Source organism: Augochlora pura, chromosome 9 (genome assembly GCF_028453695.1).
Source record: "Augochlora pura isolate Apur16 chromosome 9, APUR_v2.2.1, whole genome shotgun sequence".
NCBI lineage: Eukaryota > Metazoa > Arthropoda > Insecta > Hymenoptera > Halictidae > Augochlora > Augochlora pura.
Genome location: NC_135780.1, coordinates 12092210 through 12111252, shown reverse-complemented (window position 1 = coordinate 12111252; position 19043 = coordinate 12092210). Strand labels below are relative to the sequence as shown.

Genomic DNA, 19043 nt, shown 5'->3' with positions numbered 1-19043 from the left:
TTTCACTTTATTATGATTTAAGGGGGCCAGAACGACCGCAGACGGAACTGATAATTCAGTAATAACTGTTCCAAATGAATTATAGGTTTGCTGTCGTCGCGTGCCCGTTTTCACGACAAGCGCGGACAGCCGTAGAAAGCTGAAAACTCACCGAACGAACATTGTACAATAATTTCGGTGGATCCTGCTCGGCTCACGACAAATCAACGACTTCGAATAATCGCGATCCCGGGAGTAATTCCGATTGTCGTCGGTCTGCGTGGAATCGCTAGCGAAATAGTGGACCGGCTGGCCTTCTCTCGAGATCCTCTACTGAAGACGCGAGTGTCTAGCCTACGAACGTACTAGTTAGAAACCAGTCACCTACTTACAATCAGAACATTGTATTTAAAACATTCGCGCAAAATCAAACTAATTTAATTAATAAAATTGAAACCAGAAAGTCAAATTGATCATCCTAGCAAAGTTCAGTCTGATCGAATCTGTTGCAACGGAACTACATTTTGAAAACTAGTCATATATGGTCTACGCGGTAGTCAAGGTGTTAAGTTTCGCAGGAACGCCGACATTTGCATGATCAACCCCGGTCTAGTTAACAATTATCCACGGAATGCCGAGTACACTGACGATCGTTGTCCTTCCTGATAATAAGCCGAGTTAGCGTCGACGACCGAGCAAGAAGCGAGCATCGCCTACATATGCCGCTAACTCCGCTTCATCCATTATTCACCGTTCATCCATTTACTTCATTTAGTCCGTTCACTTCGGCGTGTCGTGGCAAAAACCCGCAACCGGACACTTGTAATGCTCGCGCGACGATGCCGGGAATGCGAGATAGAAAATAACCAAGCAGAAACGTTGTCGCCAGGGAAATGTTTCTTCTCGTCGCCGCTCCGCCACGCTCTGGGCCCCGCTCCGGCCTGTTCTTTACCCCCGGGGATAATTACATTGCCGTATGAAAGCTGATTGGTTGTTAAACGGTCCGAGACACGAAAATGTCCGTTCCTTTCGCTCGAAATTGCTGGGTTCGCAACAAAGTTCCTTCGCTCGTCATTAACCCCCTTTTGCTTTCAAAGATCGCACATTCGAAATTAATACCCATCGAACGCTCATATGTCAATAGTTTTAATTAGCTTTTTAGGTGTCTACAATTAAAGTTTCATTAATACAATGACATTATATTTTATACATAAAAACTATCGTCTAATACACAGCTGTTTGAACATTTTTTGAAAAAAAAACAATGAACGTTGAGACTTACCTTGAACAGGATCGAAAGAATGGTCACAATACCCGAGTTGCAATATTTAGAGATGTTCGTTAACTTCACCGTTGTTCTCGAAAGATACAGCAACAACTTCGTCGATATGCAGCTCAATGGATCTTGCGTTAACTGGTTCCTTTTGTTCGCTAATTGCTCGCTATCGTCCAGAGTCTTGACCTTTACACAAACACCGCATTGCTTGACATATCCGTGATACGCCGAAAATATTAATTTCCCGAGAAGTGCGTGCCGATTTTTTAAGAAAATTCGTGCTAACATTTTTATAGACCGATATATATCTATTAAATTACATGATCACCATTTTGTTCCATAACCTTCCTCCACTGCGCCGATTACCTTCGATCAACTTCTTTGATCGATCGTCATTACTTGCGCACAGTTCTTTCAGCTAAAATTCCTGTAAAATAATGTTAAACGTATAAAATATATTTTATTTACTGTCATCGTCAACAGGCTGCAAAACTGACGCAAATTAATTCATCCTAACAAAACTTGCTTGTAAACTCGATCGAAATGTCACTCGTCCGAAAGTGTACACAAGTCGTTTCGATAATTCCGATATATTCAGACATGTCCCAACGCCACCTTCCAAAAATCGGTGCGAACTTCCGGGATAACCCAATATATTCGTTTTCACGAAAAAAGATGTAAATCTTTATTTCTCAATGCTGTTTTCCAATAACCACTATTGCAGGATATCGTAGCGTGCTGGTTCTGAGGCACGGGTTCGAGAAAATATTAAAATTACAGATATTCAATGTGTTTACTCTTGCTTTCACGACGTTCGTCCGTGCGGTTCTTCGAGCTGCGTCGCGTCGGTGAAATGCCTGAACACGCTCCACTTGTTCTCCACCAGGTGGTCGCCACCGACTTCTGGAACATTTAGCTTGGCGCGGAATCGTCGGTCGTATCGAATTTCTCGTACGTTTCATTGCAGGGGATCCCAAATATCCTCTGTGTCACTGGATTCTGTTTTCCTTGGAATTCGATACCTCGTGGAATCGGAGAACTCGAAAAGCGCGGTTCGAACGAACCTCGACATTTAAATTCAAATTACCCGCGAACGATCTTCTCTTTCAAATGTCACGCAAACCGAATTGCGCGGTCTCTGTCTCGAAATACAAATTAGATTTATTCGATCAGATCTACAAATTTGTTCTCTTTCATCCACACTCAAAAAACTCTGAATCGTGAAATACACCGCGTTAGCGTCGTCCTCGGTGCAACCATAAATTCGCGCAGCAGGTGTAGATGGCCGGTCATAAATCACGCACGGTCTGGATTAATTACCGTAATTAGACGGCGGGTTTTATAAATTTATGGGTAAAACGACCGATCGAAATACGAAGAAATAGAACCACAAGAGTCGCAGAAACGGTCTTCGATTTTGTTAATTCTGTCGACGAAAGGTGCGAACGCAATACGAAGAGGGGACGAGATTCACGGACGGTCAATGATGAGTCAGAGGTTCTCGGTGGACATTCGAATCGTTTATTGCTAATATAAATACCATTCTCTTACAAATCGAGTCGGCATGATGTTTCTTCGTAACTCGCATAAAAAATATCGTCTAAACCAGCCTGCCTGCGAAACGATGATGCAGATCTTTTGACGAATCGTAATGCGTCGAGCGTGCAGTAGGAACGCAGAAAGAGAGAGACCGAGAGAAAGAGAGATATAGAGAGGAAGTATGAAATAGACTGGCAGACAGGGAGACAGACAGAAAGAGAGAGAAAAGAACTAGAAGGCGATGAAATTGAACGGGAAAACTATATCGTGAAAGAAGTCTGTTCGACGCTCGGTCGTAGATCGTCAATCTACCGAATGGGCTTCGTCGCTTCGTCGTCCGGATTGAAAGTTTCACAGGTGAATTTAAACTAAAAGCCGTTCTGAACGGTGTACGACACTTGTGCTCGCTCGAGTCCACCACCATTCTCACGATCCTCGACCGGAATCCTTGGTGTTTTTTTTATTCGAGCAACGATTTAAGTACCTAACGAGACGACGTCATATTCAATTCGCATCTGTACAAATTGCCTAAACGATCGTCATTATTCGGGACCGGGCCATAAATATCGACAAGATCCGCATTTTATACAATAGTTTACAGTCTGACGCGTTCCCGGGATCGTTACAGGCGATTAAAATCATCGGCTCGTCGTCGCTTGCTCGACGCCCGCTCGAAAATGCTCTCGGACAAGAGATCCCCGTCTGAATTCCGGCTGCGGGCCTGTTCTCCGCGGGGTGTCCTCGATGACGGTGGTGCCGGATCGGCTGCTTCGCAGTTCATCCGCTACCACCGGGCACAGGGTCCGCGAGCGATCGGTGCAGGTGGTCCTCCCGTGAATCGAACATCCATCGGAGAGTCGGTGCGCGCTCGTAGCTCGACCACGAAGACCCCGCATGCTGTAACCTTCGCAGGTGTGCTCATCGAGAATCGTCCTTTCGAATTGTCGTTGAGAATCGTCCTCGAGAGCCATCCGAGAATAGAGTGCTCGCGTTGCCGTTGCTCGCGAACGATCGCGCACCAGCAGGCTGTCCAAGACTCGTCCTCGTTTTGTGATCGGGTTCAAGAGTCTCCCTCGAGGATCACCCGAAGGAATTCCTCCTCCGGAAGCTAGGAGGATCCGCGGGGCTGCTGTTGCGTGTAGAAGCCGAACGGTCTGGACTCGCCGGTGGACGAAGGGAACGAGGAGCCGGCGTTCATTGCCGCGGAGGACACGGATGGCCCGGAGCCCGAGGACCGCTGACCCGACGACTTCTGCTGGTTCACCGTGGCGATCGTCTGCTGCGACCTGAGCGGCACCGGGAGCGGCCGCTGGACTTTCCTGCCGTGATGGTGACCCGGGGCACGGTATCCTTGGTGTCCTGGGCCGGTGGGTCTGAGCCGTGGTCGGCCGGGCCCGCGACGAATGGTCGGCGCGCCTCCTCTGCCCGAGACGGGGCCCAGTGACCCGACCGGACCCAATGGACCCACCGTGCTGGGTCCGTCGCCCTCCGCTGGACCGGATGACCCTTGACCTCCTGCGCAGCGTAAGACGATTTTGTTTTATTGGTTTGATCTCGCATCGACGACCGTCGTCGGCGCCTCTTCGCTCGCTCGCTGTTCGGGACCAACGGCGAGCAGCCGGAGAGACACGACCCACCGAAAGGATCGGTCACCTCTTCGGCAGGCGAAATTCGCCGGGAAACGAGGGGCCCGCGCAGCAGCCCGCGGGGCGTACGTGCTCCGGCAGGCAACTTTTCACGATTATAATGGCAGATGCAGGGTACGGCGGAGGGCCCTCCATTTCACGTGGAGTGGTCTGACCAGTTAATCGGTTATTCACCGGTACAACCGCGGCAGGGGAACGAACAAGACAAACTCCCGAGGATCGTGCCACGGCATCTATTCGACTGATCGTAAGCGCAGGAGCCGCGGCCCGAGCGGGAGGACGAGCGAGGACGAACGAGGATAAGCGAGAGGCGGCCGAAGGGACGGGGCGGGGAAAGAAGAATTTAATGAGATAGCGAGGGAGAAAAATCGCGGACGGAGGGGGTGGAGAGGGAGTGACAGGGTCGAAGGTCAGTAGCCGAGCAAGGATGTACGAGAGGACGTTACCCGTCTCCTTCGAACCAGCCCGAGCTCCTCTCGCTTCCTTCCTTCCTTCCTTCCTCCCTCGTTCGTTCTTTTCTTTCCTTCTTTTTTTTTTTTTTTTCCCCCCCCCCCCCCCTCGAGCTCGTCGTTCCGAGTCGTCGACATTCCTTGGCACGTTCTCGAACCTTTCAGGAGCCACTCTTCAGCGACGCTCGCGAAGGAACCTCTCAGGAGCGCGCCCCACTCGCGTAACAAAGGGTGGGAAAAGCTTCGCTCCTCTGGGAAGCACGTCGTTATGCGCTTTCGAAATTCTACGCGCGATCCCCAGCCCGGCAGATTTATAAGGGAGACACGGAAGGAGAGAGTGTGAGGAGCCGAGGGGCCGACGAGGGAGAAGCAGCAGCGGCAGCAGCAGGAGGAGGAGGAGGAGCGAGGAGGATTCCTCGCGGAGATTCTCAAGGCGCGGATGAGAGACTACGGGGAATAAAAAGGACCCTCCGCGAGATTGCTCGTCGTTGTCCCGTTCGCCGACATTTCTCGAGACTAGTCGGAGACTGGGGAGCAATTACAGATAAGGAACTGAGCGCGCGCGCCGCCGTTGCCTTCGCCGCCAAAAACTCGGTGAACTACGGACCCCACTCGTGTGGGATGGCTGAGGGTGGCTGCTGGAACGCCGAGACCGCGATCAGCGATTTCGGAGATCGTTAACCCGCTCTCTCTCTCTCTCTCTCTCGCCGTGCAGGACCAAACCGGAGCCAACTCGCCCACCTCCCCACCCCCGCCCCTTTCCTCCGCTTCCCGTTCGTTCCGATAACGATTCCTCTCACGATTTCCTCGAGAAAGCTTCCATCATCCCTTTAACCGGGTGCCACGAGCTCCGAGTTGATTAAGCATCGTAAATCCTCGGGCCGGCGCGGCTCGAAACGCGATCGACCAATAAACCGTTTCTGGTGTACCCAAGGATCCGAGAGGACCCTCTCGATCTTCCGACTCCCCGGTTATTACGGCGACAAATCAAGCGATTCGTTATTCGCGTCGGCCCGGAGGATTTGTCGGCGGCCGGAGGACCCCGGGCTCCAAAACTATTTCATTGTCCCCGCTTTAGAATGCAATAATTTTCTCAGCCGGCGGCGTAGCCGTCGTGAAACACGTCGAAGGAGGAGACGCTAGGGGGGGGGGGGAGGAGCGAGCAGGCCTGGAAGAGAGTTCGGCTGTTCCACGGCTGAGATACGGCAGGATAATGCGGGAAGATAGGACGGGGCAAGGATATTGCCAGCCGGACGGTCGGCATTCCGCGGATCCTCGCGTTCCATTCGCCCTTCCAGCTACCTCGAAAACTTTCTGCGGACCCTCGTCGTCCCTTTGTGCCGGACCCAGCGCGCGCGCGCGCGCGGGCCCACAGCGTCTCTATCTCCCGGCGAGGATCTCGCCCACGCGCGATCCCCGCCCGATTCCCGTCCGATCACCGCTCGATTCCCGCGGGAACCGCGGCCATCTGCGAAAATATTCCGAAACGATCCCTCACCGTTCCCCGCCCCGCGCCTCCCCTCTCCCGTCTACGAGAGATTCGATGTCCTTCGATCCGCTCGCGGTCGCGTTCCTTCGTTTTGCAAGGACGGGAACAACGCATCGAAACTAATTCGAATCGATTGCGGGGACTAACGAGGTAGGGGACAAGTGCTTGAACAAGCGACGCGCGCGCTCTTTGAATATTAAACGATTCAATTAGGCATCGATTAAGCCGACAACTGGGTCTCGAACGGGTCGGCGTCGGAATGGAACGGCGAAAACGTTCGCACGAGACTTCTCTTATTCGCCCTACGCCACTGTCGCTTATCTGTGACACCATTGCTAATTATCTGTTTTATTTATATAACTGTAGGAAAAATTGTAAGGTTTTAAAAAAAATTGTAGAAAGAGAAAGGAACGTTTTAAATATAGTTGCTTCTGCTCGCCAGGCGGCGTTAGACAAAATACGGTCTATTTCCAACGCGAACAGCGCCGGCGAACGTGTTAACAGGGTAAACAAATTTCTGTATCGTTCTATTCCGAGCAAAATCACCCCCCGAGGTGGCCTATTTGCATAAACATCCGCAATCGGTCGCCGACTTCTTCGCAACGGTCGCTCCCGTCGGACACAAGCGCGCCGGAAAATTGTTCCTCGAGCGAGAAGGCGCGCGCCGTAACGGTCTCCCGCGTACCTCCGTCGTGTTTCGCGATTTACAAGGGAAAAGGGCGGGGGTGGGGCCAATCTCGGGGGTTCCGATCGGATTTCAACGGGGAAAAGAATATCGACGCGGCCGGCATCGTGCTCGCCGTGGAAACGAGAAAACTTGTCCCCGGCCCACTCGAACCGCGCGCGGAATTACTTTCCGTTTCGCGACACGAGAATATCGGCGGGGGTGACACGGTGCGGTACCGCGAGGCACGGCACGGAAACCGAAACCCCCACGGAGGAGACCTGCCGCTGGAAACCCACGGCCAGGGTTATCCGCCGCGAATTATGCTAATAACGAGCCAGTCTAATATACGATGCTCGACGTCCAGGAGAAGTCTCGTCTCTCCGAGCTTCGTTTCTATCGGCGCGGAAAATAATCCGTGGCATGACGTTCGAGAAATGCGAACGCGCGCGAGAGGAGAGGGCGTCGTGTTACCGCCTTTCACGAGGAGTAGTGCATCCACCACATGTCCCGCGCTCCTGTTTGCGAAATGCGTCGTCGTGCGCGCCGTGACTCCTGCGCCTCTCGATCCGACGAACGCGAATTAATGAGCCTGCGATGAAAATGCGGGGGGACGGAGGGACCGGCGACGGTCACGCGGCGAGAAAATCGTGCCGGAACATTTCGGATTTCCGAACGCTCGAATTCGCGAGGCCGAGAAAGCCGGGGATAGTCGGACGCTTCGAGCGTTCGGGAGAGAGCGAGGCACGGCAGAGGATGGAACGGGAAGAAAGCACTGCGATAGCAAAGGTCTAGCGAACCCGGCAACGAAGTGATAGCCGCCGAATCGTGCGGCGAGTGCGTGGCGAAGAGCCGGCAAGGGGCGGACGGGAGGGGGGGAGCGAGCGAGTTCCAAAAACCTAAGAAGAGCATCATCGATCGCAGCTGTCGCCTTCACTCCGCACCTGCTATTGTCCGCTCGCCTTCCAGTCGACGACAACCGGGCGAGAGAGGAGGACGGAGGCAGAGGGAGAGAGAAAAGGGGGAGGCGAGGCAGGGAAGAAGAACGACCCCCTTTTCTCTCCTTTCCGTATATGTAGCACGAAGATCGTACGCGCGGGCCGCACGGTTGCTCGCGTAAACTCTCCTTGGTCCACGTGTCGTTGCGCGAGGCTCGCCTGCTCGCTCTCGCGCGGCTCGCTTTCGTCGGTTCTCCTTCTTCTCTCCATCCTCCTTTTTCTCCTCGTTTTAATGAAACCTCCCTACCCCCCTCTTTCTCTGACCCCCGAGTCCCCTACTCGATGCAACCCTGTCCACGTATACGCGATCGCGCGCCGCGCCTTTTAGCGCGCGCGACACAATGCGTTATGCAATCCGGGATTCGTGCGACGCGTTTTCAAACGACACCCCGACGATAACGCGGTTCTTCGAATCGATTTCCAACACGGGTGCACCCCGGGAATGCGGTGTACGTTTATCGATTCAATTAGCCAATGAATTATAGAAAGATACAGCTAGACCGCAAATGGTGTGATTTGAACAAGAGAGGAAGAAGAAATGACTTATAAATGAGCCTGAAGAAGTGAAACCAACTTAAAAAAACAAGTTACTGAAGAGGCTCGACATGCCTTCGTTTTCGAGTGCTCTCTGCGCGAAGGATTAACGATAAGTAGGAATTACGGTGGCCCGAAGGGATGCCGCGGTACCCTAATTATCTCCCATCGATCATAAAGAGGCCGAAGAGAGCGCGGCAAGTACCCCGTCGTCCCAGAAGACGCGTGCTCGTTTAGGGAACGAAAACCGCGACGAGCGGCTACAGTGAGTCACTGGAGGGGGGGGATATCGCCCTTCCCGCTTAGGCTCCTTAGAACCGTCGCCAACTGTTCCCCGCAGATGCACTTGCTCCCGTATGTACCCGCGAGGGAATTTCGCAACCCGGATCCACGGACCCAGGGGTACTTTCTCTTTGCGCCCGGGGGATCCCCTGAGAACGGGGCCAAACGCTGCGAGGGAGGCGGCCGATCGGAAGGGGGTCCGGGGGTCTATGAAAGAGTCAGCGGGGATTAACGGTGTGTATCGATTCCGAGGGTGCGTCACGGAAAGTCATTTTCTCCGGACCCCCCGCGAAAATTCCCAACTAATCCGCTCCGCGCGCCCCCCCTCGGCTACGGCGAGGCCAACGTTTGCGAGTGAGAATTTTCGAATCCCGAGCAGATGGAGGCGAATTCCTTTTTCGTGCCGTCCGTTGGACTCTGATTAATAGGTTCCCCATACGCCGCGCAGGATAACCGAGTTAGCAAAACCTGTTAAATATTTATGTCGGCGGCGATAACGGAGGACGATAGAAATCGAGACTGTTACGTATTTATGCTGTTCTGCCGTGACCGGGTCGAATCTGTTCAGCCGATGTCGTGACATCCGAGTTGAAATATTCATCGATGGGCAAGGTTCGATTTTGCACGACAGGTTTTATCGCGCGGGGACACGCCTGGTCGTCCTTGCGAACAATGTTTGACGTGACTTGGAAACGCCTGCATAACTTGGTAACAATTCGTCTTGCTTTGAATTGAATTGTCTTGTCGAAGCGGCTCTACGAGGATCGACGGTCCGGTACTCACCGTGCTGGTGAATGTGATCGCTTGTCGCGTTGCCACCGGTGGGAGACATGGACGCCGGCGACTGAGGATCGCCCCTGGGAGCCTTCGTCGATGGATGAAGCAGAAGAAGCCCTCCTCTGCCTTTGCCACCAACCGGGCCTCCTCTACGAGAACCTCGGGGCCTGCCTCGTTTACTGGTCCCGCGGACCGTGGGTCGCATTCGAACGCCAGAGCTACTGCTGAACGACGTGTGAGGATCCAAGCGATTCACCTTGGCCGGTTCCCCGAACTGACTAATCCGTAACTGCCTCGAATCGCTGGAAGTACCTCCAACGGGTCCATCAACATCAACGACCAGACCGTCGTTGCTTGTCTCATCCTGAACAAATGAAACGGATTCTATCATGTAACCTGATCACAGGATCTACCGATCCAAGCCAATCGCGTAACTATCCACGCACCTCGGATTTGACAGGACTGGTTGGCACACTGTAATCGTCCGCTGTTTCCAGCATCTGTTGATTATTGTTAATGAAATGCGCCTGAGTGTTGCTCATCTGGTTACCATCGTTCGAATTCGACTGTACAGTATCCCCGACCCTGTCGCCGTTCGCGTCAGACAAACAGGGCTTCTTTGCGTCAGCCTGGAACGAGAAATTGCTCGCATTAATAAAGTAGATTCTTGCGAGTCGCCCTATATAAATCAAGATCGAAAGCAAAAGTCGAGGAAGGCGGGAGAAATACGCCTCGACCAATTGCGGGCAAGAGGAGGAGGAGGAAGAAGGCAGAGGAAAGAATTGGGACCGATAGCGGCTTTAAGGGCGCCAAGCTCACCTTGACCGGAAGCGCGGTTAACTTCCTTTTCCGGTCCCTCTCCTTGTGGTGTAGGCTCGAGTCGAGCCGAACATCCTCCGCGTGCTGCTTTCTTTCCTCGCTCCGTTGGCTATCTGAAATATACGAACACGGGCCTGTACTCGGGGACGTTCGTTGCTTCGGCTTCTTATTATTATTCGTTATTAGGGCATTAGCATAACCTAACGAGCACAATGTAATTGCATCTACAGGCGCGCGCACACAAACACACAAGTTCCCTCCCTTCTGGCTCGCTTCCCTCCCGCTCTTTCACCGAACGCGTTTCAACATAAGAATACAACCAAAATCGTGCTTCGCCTTCTGCGTATTTGCATTTCAAAGTTCCTTTCAACGTGATTAACAAACAAGCTACTGTTCTCAAATGATGCAAAAATCTCATAATATAATTCTGCACATTAGAAAATCTCTCACATTTCGCTTCGATTTCCTCGTCATCCAGCAGCAAAGAGACGACCTCTTTGGGCTTCAGAGTATCCGGTTTGAAATTGCCACCGCTTATCACCATACGTTGTATCTGGAAAAATTGCTCGCATTATTATCAACTCGAATAGTAGTATCGTATATTATTGCTTTGACGCGAACCTCGCTCTTCTCCCGAGCACGTTGCAGTATTCTCTCCTCGATGGTCCCCTTGCAGATCAATCGATACACCGTAACTTGTTTGGTTTGGCCCAGTCTGTGGGCGCGATCCATCGCCTGCTGATCCACAGTGGGGTTCCAGTCGCTGTCGTAAAAGATCACCTACGAAGCAAAATCATCTCGTTGATTATCCGCGATAACAACAGGCCTTTGCAGGCAATGATGTATCGTATCCTTGGATCTATGCAATGGTAGACCCAAATTCGGATGACTATTGCGTGACGTTCTAAATAGGGACAGTTCCACACTCGATATTCGAACCAGGGCATATGCAAATGCATTCGGCAACGTATACCTGCAGCCCACCCCGGTACAATCTAATGCACAACAGAATGCAGTTTCGGCAATGCAGGGCGAACGACCTTGGCCAAAAAATCGTATCGATTCCTCCTGTTCTACCCGCACCCTCGTGCTAAAAACGGGAATCGATAGTTGAACCCTTTGCCAATCGATATACTGTGTGGTTGATAAGAATCGGTTTTATTTTAATATATAATTAATCATTGCGTAATGAAGAATTTGTCCGAGGTGAATTATGAGAGTTCACGACGAATGAATCGCCAGAAGCTAGTCTTTGAAACCAAATAGCTAACGTAAAGAAATCTATCGGGCTTAAATGTTTCGGTGGAATGCCCACGTCTGCATAGGACTCGATCACGGGCAAAGGTTCCAGACTTGTTAAATCGATGACACCGGGACCGAACGTCGAACGACACTTTCGTGATTAAACGTTGTCTCCTGGCCAGACAGGATCGTGATCTCCCCACACGCTATCCTTTTGCTCCCCGATATCGCTTCCCCTCATTCCCGGCCCCCCGGCCGAATTACGGTTGCCCTGAATATCATAGGCAGACAACCCTGACAACCTGGCTCGCAAAGTCCTGGGCGAATACGTACAAGGTACGGTTGATAAAGTAAGGATAAGATTACTGACCGTGTCTGCGGCGGTGAGGTTTATTCCCAGGCCCCCGGCTCGTGTGCTCAGCAAAAAGACGAATATGTCCGCCCTGAAACATGAAACAATCCCTGCAGATTGGACGACCCGGTGTCTTTCCTATGGAAATTAATTCGGAATGCTTCGTGGCCGCACTTGGAGGTTTTCCAACCGCCCGGTGCGGGAGTTTCGTCGTTTGCTTAACAACTCTGCATCCCTTTTACCCCAATTCGTACCCTAATTCATACAGCAGTTCAACGGTTTTTAGAGATTCGGCGAATAAGGTAGAAAGCTGTCTTGAGAATGTTAGTCGTGTAAAAAACGCTACCGTCGAAAACAAGGATCCCCCGTTATTAGAATCAAGTTGTTCGGGGTGGGTAGCCAAAGGCGCAGCTGCCTACGAGACAGGGACGGACGATCCGGCAATTAATTCGCGTGTTATTTATGCGCGAGTGAGCCAAGGAACGACATGCTAAGAGGCTGGCGCACTACACTCATGCAACTCGATGCGAAGCCGATACATATTCTAAGCAGTGCCGAGAATAAAATTCCTTCGGTTTATTAACGATCTATTCTAATTAAACGGATGAGACGGCGCTCGTTTAGATCGGCTGATATTAAAATGTTCAGCTGGTAGGCGACTGCATCGTAAAACTTCTCCAAGACTTTTATCTAGACCAACAAGATAATAGAGGCATTACCGTTTCTGGAAATCTGCTACCATGTCTCGTCGATCGGAGATCTTCGAGGATCCGTCCAACCTCATGAAAGTATGCTTTCTGTGATACATATACTCCTGTAACGAAGACATGGTTGATCAGCTGATGAAGGGATTGTCTGGTTTGTGGTTAATCGATTTTCGAGTACCTCTAACAAGTCTATCATCTTGGTCATCTGGGAATAAATGAGAACACGATGACCCTGTTCTTTGAGACGTCGCAGAAGACTGTCCAATACTGAAAGTTTGCCGGCATCCGTCACCAAGGTTTGCTTATCTGTAAGAATACAAGACAATTAACGATGCTTTTACGGATGTAGAGAGACTAGCGTAAAGAATACTAGCCTGGCACTATGATGTTCGACCAGCCATTGATCGGCGCACACGCTGATAGTCCGCCTTGAGGATCGACGGAGAATGTCGGTGTTGTCTGCATTATGCGAAAACTGGAGACTCCTTGCGAAATCGAGAGAGCTCGCTCACAACCAAGCCACAGAAGTTGCTGACCAAATTTTCCACCGCATTCTTCGTGCCTCCTCCACGCGCACGTTGCGGCATTATTACTAACATACAATTTTCGAGGACTAGCTTGAACCTGGAAATTAATTGTTTCAAGGATTAATATAACTGTTATCGTTACCGTTGCAAAATGTTCGACCAACCTTAGTATAAGTATCGCAGATAAAGGATGGAATGGTAGTCTGTTGGCAGAGTCTCATTATCGGTGGTCTTGGAAGGTGCGGATGCTCCGGAAGCAATGTCACCTTCGAATCTTCTTGTTCTACCTTAGTAGACGGAAGTATTCTCTTCAAGGATTGATTAGCAGGCTTCTTGCTGCTGCGCAGGATTCGATGAGCAACGGTTTCAGGCATTGAATGAATAACGTGTGTACTATGCGTATATACAGGATCTCCCTCCATAATCCTCCATGTAAAAATTAAGTTCTGCAATGCTTGCGACGAGTCGTCCATCTTCCTTGGCAAGAGAAACATCTGGTTCTTAGGGACTTCTATCCTTTCGTCAACGTTCCAGTCATCCCAGTAGCGCGCGATTTTCAGCCTCCTCTCCGTCAAAGTGGCAAGGCATAATCTATGTAGCCGTGGTAAATCGAATATTAACATATATTCAGTGTAATATACTACAACAGAGAATGGAGATGTGTCGTATACCTGAATAAAATACCAATGATAAACACTTTGTTCATTTCCATGGGAGACAAATTAATGAATCTGCTAAACGAAAAAGGATTTTGAGAACTTTCGCTGCCATCGTGAAGGGTTCGATGCAAATGTTCGGTAGCAAATATAAACAGCTTATTATACAACAAGTGATCTTTGGATGGCAACGAGAGATGCAGCAACCCCTCTATATACAATAATGCTGGCATTTCGTAGAACTCGGTATGCATGAAAAATGGAGATCTAGCATCTCTACGCTCGAACAATTCTGGATGATTGCAAACCTGAAATGTTTAAAAAATGATTTAGTAAAATCAACGAGCACCATGACTGTGCAACCATAATAAGTTTTTGCTAAAACTGCAGCTTACCTTCCGGAATTGCATGACTAGATTCATAAGATTTGACGTGAAGTTTTTATCGTTGGTTGCTGTGTCTCCACCGCCCACCGTGTAATGTAATAAATCTTCTATCCTAATCTTCTTCTTTAATGCTGAATAAAGTAATTTCTGTCTCGTTGTAAGCGGGCAATACACCATCACTTCTATCTTATCGGATAACTCGTTCTCTACGTCCTTCTTTATCCTTCGCAACATGAAGGGTTTCAAAATCATATGCAATCTCGATAAGTGCTTCTCGTCGATCCCAGTTTTATTTTCGGCGTGGCTTTCGATATCTTTGGAGAACCATTCGTTGAATTCGTCATGGGAGTCAAACAAAGTGGGCATTATAAAATGTAACAATGCCCACAACTCGGCCATACTATTCTGAATTGGAGTACCACTAAGAAGTAATCTATTACGGCAACTGAACCCGAGCAACAATTTCCACCTCATGCTGCTAGTGCTTTTTATAGCCTGTGCTTCGTCTAGGATCATGTACTGCCATTTTATTCTGTTAAAGTATTTGTAATCGGTTATAACTAATTGATAACTAGTGATAACTACATGAAAAGAAGCCTCTTTCGTATGCAGATCTTTAGTATCCCAGAACTGTCTCAATATCTTACGTTCCTGGGGATTGCCCCAATATGGAACCACTTTGAACATTGGTACGAATCGTGCCATTTCTTGTTGCCAATTGTGCAACGTAGAGGCTGGAGATATGATCAAAAACGGTCCCCATACAGCTGCGAAACAATACGAAATTACAAAATGTCAATATCAATTATGATTTATACAAAGAATTTTCCTTCTAAATAGCTTACAATATCGTTCAGCGACGTGGCATAAAAAGGCTATAGATTGTACGGTCTTTCCCAAACCCATCTCATCTGCCAATATTCCACTGATTCCCTAAGGATTGTACCAAACATATTTAGACGTTAATTTATCTCATTTAGAAATCTTTCAGATACACAAGAAGATCATCTTAACCCACCTGATCATATAAATTCGCTAACCAGTTCATGCCCTTCAATTGATAACCTTTCAGATTTCCTTTGAAAATCGAAGGCTGCGGATGCTCCAAAGTTTCTGGTGTATCGCTAAGTCGTAATTCTTGAGACGCAGCCGCGGTATCAAATTGTTTCGCCCTAGCTTTTTCATTGTCGAATGCTTCTGTAGCATTTCTTTTCGCTTTTTGTTTCATGATTTCACTAAAATATGAACAAAGTGATACCAGGATGCAAGCAACTTTGCCTTAGAGATATTACCTATCATAATCGTCGATCCCAACGAGTCTCGGATTTTTTTCTTCGTCTAATTGATTTAAAATTCTCAATTGTTCTTCTGGCGAAGCTTTCCCCAATTTGCGAGACATAAAATGAGCATACAATTCGGTTTGCGTGATAAGAAAATTTAGTTTTCTTTGCTGCCGTTTTGCCTCGATCAGCTCGACGTCCATTTTCCTTTGTTCTTCAGCTTCCTTTTCTAATCTTCTTCTGGTTTCACGTTCGACGCGATCATACCGTTTCCAATACGATTGCATCTCCCTTGTAAGACGCTTTGCTCTCCATATGGTTTCCTTCATGTTCTTTTGAGACTGGAAAGTTAAAAGAAACGTGCAATTCTCGGAAACACCTACAATAACACGCAAGTAATTGTCGATGTAAAAACCCTTACCTGCATAGCCTTTTGTCGCCAATATTTCATGCAATGCTGCGCTACTTTCTTACAACTAATTAACATTTCCTTATGATTATTGGTTTTCGCTCTTTGTACTTTTCCCAATTCTTTCTTAGACATCATCACCCAAATCTTCCTCCTCCTCATCGCCATTACTTCCGGGCTTTTATTATTATGCTTCTTTCTTCCGCGTTGCCGCGGTTGGTGGCGCATTATTGCTTCCAATTCAGCTTCATCTAATTCTTCTTCTCTAGGCATTGTACGATCCCATTCATCTTCTGGATACTCTCCATCCTGAAAATCAAGTATGGCTGATTAATTGAACTGCAAACGATACTCAAATATCTTCGTTATATGCGTACAGGATAGTCGACGGATGGTCTGTGCCGAGGGACTTTTTCCTTCTTGATTTTCATGACTTTCTTTTCGGGCTTCTTTTCCTTCTTCTTTTTATTACCAACGATTAACTTCTGGTGTTCTAAAAATCGATCATAATTTGACAATAAGCCGGCACTGTAGTACTGATACTGTATATTCTGGAAACAAAAATTCACATTATAACCATTTTTGTGTATTTTATAAGTCTTCCCAAAGCTTTAATTTTACCTCTGGTTTCTGATAGAAGCGACCCTGATACTTTTTCCTGAGTATATGAAATTTTAACATTTCTTGAAAATCTTCTTCCGTGATGGGACTATCTGTATCAGATCCTGAGGCTGAACTATCTGATGAATCGCTCAAAAGAATATCTTGCAACCACCTACGCTCTTCTCCAACACTGGACATATTATACAGCCTTAATTTATTAATTCTCTCCTCTGTAAAATTAAAAACCATTATTTCAATGCCCAAACCAAAATTTAGCTTCAAAGTGCTACAACGGGCTGCACACCTTCTTTACGGATCAACATGTTATCAAGGTAGTTGTCTGATCCTTCAGAAGACTCTGACGAAATAGATTTCTCATCCTCGCTGTAAAAATTCATGAAAATCATAAATGTCCTTGAACGCTTCCACGTAGAAGTCCATTTTATTTACAATGAAAAAACTACCTAGCTGGATCTTGGAACAAATCATTGATTTGTCTTAAGAAGGGCTGTACATTGAGGCTGCGCTCCAATCTTTGCAGATGCAAAGGAGCAGCCATTTCTGCTTCCAACCTCATTGTGCGTGCTCTATCTGTCATTACCAGTCTCTAGAAAATTCAACAACCTATAATGATAAGAAAATGTACTATGAACTTTAATTACTTGTACGACCTATAAGTATTGGAAACAACCTTTGTCATTCTTCTTAAATTATATCGCATTAAATAATCTGTAATACGTAAGTAAAACTAATGAAAGATAGAAGCTTCGATGACTGAATAAAGCAAAAGAAATCATTGGAAAAAAAGAGTAACACTGACAGGTCAGTTGTCAAGGTAACAAATACTGTGACTACAATATACTATATATATGTATGTACAAACCTAATATGATTCTGTGATTATTTTGACATTTCATTAAATATGTTAAATGACTCCAATCATACATGTGACACGGACAACAGGAAATTTTTTACATAATTGGTACATAACGTGCTGGCGAAATGAAAACGTCTATCTTGCGTTCGGAATTAGTAAAGCATACAGGATTTTCCTCCTTACTGCATTGCCACAATGCTAGATTGTTTTTTCGTGTTTCCTGTAACGGGCAATACATGTTAGAGGCGTGTAATCGCCGTATAGAATCGTGTGTAACCAATTACATTATATAAGGTGAATGACACGACGAATCGAGCTTGTGCGGTTATAATTTTCGCGAAATATTCGATAGTTTTGGATCACCTTCGGTTTGGTTAGAAGCAGCCCCACTTATTTAGCACGTAAGATAGGGTCGATTGCGAGAAAACGATTCCCTTTGCTCACATCGAAATTGGGTGTATCGGTCGAAGGGAAATACATAGTAGAAAGAAGCCTAGAGAACGCAGACATTTGGCGTGCCATAAAACCAGGGCAGGGATAGGGCATATTGTTGGCCACCATTTTTGTTTTCAATAGGTGGCGCCAGCCTAGCCAACTTACAGCCAACGATGGCTTTACCAACGTTTATTACCGACCAACAAATTTTACTGTTAAAGCCTTAGGGCACTGTAAACTTTCTAGAAATACGAAAAATATTTTTCATGGCTTAAACGCTACTTCATAATCTTATAAATAAACTGTAGGAGGACCGACATTTCTATACAAGCTGGCTTCTCAAATACAAAACCGGATGCAAATGCGTACACTTGCATGCATATGTATTAACTTTAAACTCTAAAGGCATTTTTTTTAAAAACAACATTTTTACACACGATCCACAAGATTTCTCGAATTCTGTTCGTTTAATCATCTCGGGCCTTAGTTTATTGTCTTTGTCACATGATTGTCTCCATATTGCCATTTAATATTATAGAATACAAGTCATCGTTTTAACAGTTGATTTAGAAATGAATTACATACAATACCAAATAGAAATCCGTATGAATAACAATTTATTTGATCTATTTTTAGAAAAAGAATCATTTGAACGTTTACATAATAGGCTTTATTACAACAACAATACGAAAAGTGCTAATAACATCGAGTGCCATATTATTTTAATTAAATTTCCCGCTGAATGCTACTGCGTAAATTTATCTCGAACACAAGTTGTATCTAAATAAGTATTTTACAACTATTCGTCAGTACGATGAGAAAAATTAACAATTACAAGAACATTACAAGACCGTTCAATTAATTAAAGGAATAAACATTTGTAAAGTTTGCTACTTGAAGCATCCTCAATGTGTAATTTAATCGTAACGTAATTATTCGGAGGGAAGGGATAATGATAAATAATAGTCTGATTATAGATTTCTATTGAATATATTATATGTTTAATAAAACTAATATGTATTTCCTAATTTCTGGTTTTATTTATTTCGGCGTAACTGCTTTATTTCTTATTGAAGCATTGCAAATATTTAGCTTGGGGCGTCTGTCGTCGAGACCG

At 47.3% G+C, this 19043-nt stretch overlaps 1 protein-coding gene across 4 annotated transcripts; it reads right to left on the bottom strand.

The window, feature by feature from the left end:
* Positions 1–2764: 2764 nt before the first annotated feature.
* On the bottom strand, positions 2765–18029 carry Ino80 (chromatin-remodeling ATPase INO80). Of its 4 annotated transcripts, none has more exons than XM_078190419.1 (23): positions 17855–18029; positions 17498–17711; positions 17079–17238; positions 16919–16998; positions 16633–16844; positions 16389–16562; positions 16024–16320; positions 15615–15943; positions 15341–15557; positions 15168–15255; positions 14332–15089; positions 13952–14244; positions 13445–13871; positions 13128–13377; positions 12932–13059; positions 12766–12860; positions 12065–12137; positions 11074–11232; positions 10903–11005; positions 10453–10565; positions 10080–10262; positions 9640–9997; positions 2765–4309 (listed from the first exon to the last, which is right to left on the bottom strand). In XM_078190419.1, exons 3-23 carry the CDS (start codon positions 17210–17212, stop codon positions 3903–3905), a joined length of 4878 nt encoding a protein of 1625 aa, XP_078046545.1. In that variant the 5' UTR covers positions 17213–17238; positions 17498–17711; positions 17855–18029; the 3' UTR covers positions 2765–3902. The 4 variants fall into 4 exon arrangements, with proteins under 4 accessions (XP_078046545.1, XP_078046546.1, XP_078046548.1 ...); XM_078190420.1 differs by lacking the exon at positions 17855–18029 and adding an exon at positions 17776–17794; XM_078190422.1 differs by lacking the exons at positions 17498–17711; positions 17855–18029 and adding an exon at positions 17306–17409.
* Between the last annotated feature and the right edge of the window lie 1014 nt (positions 18030–19043).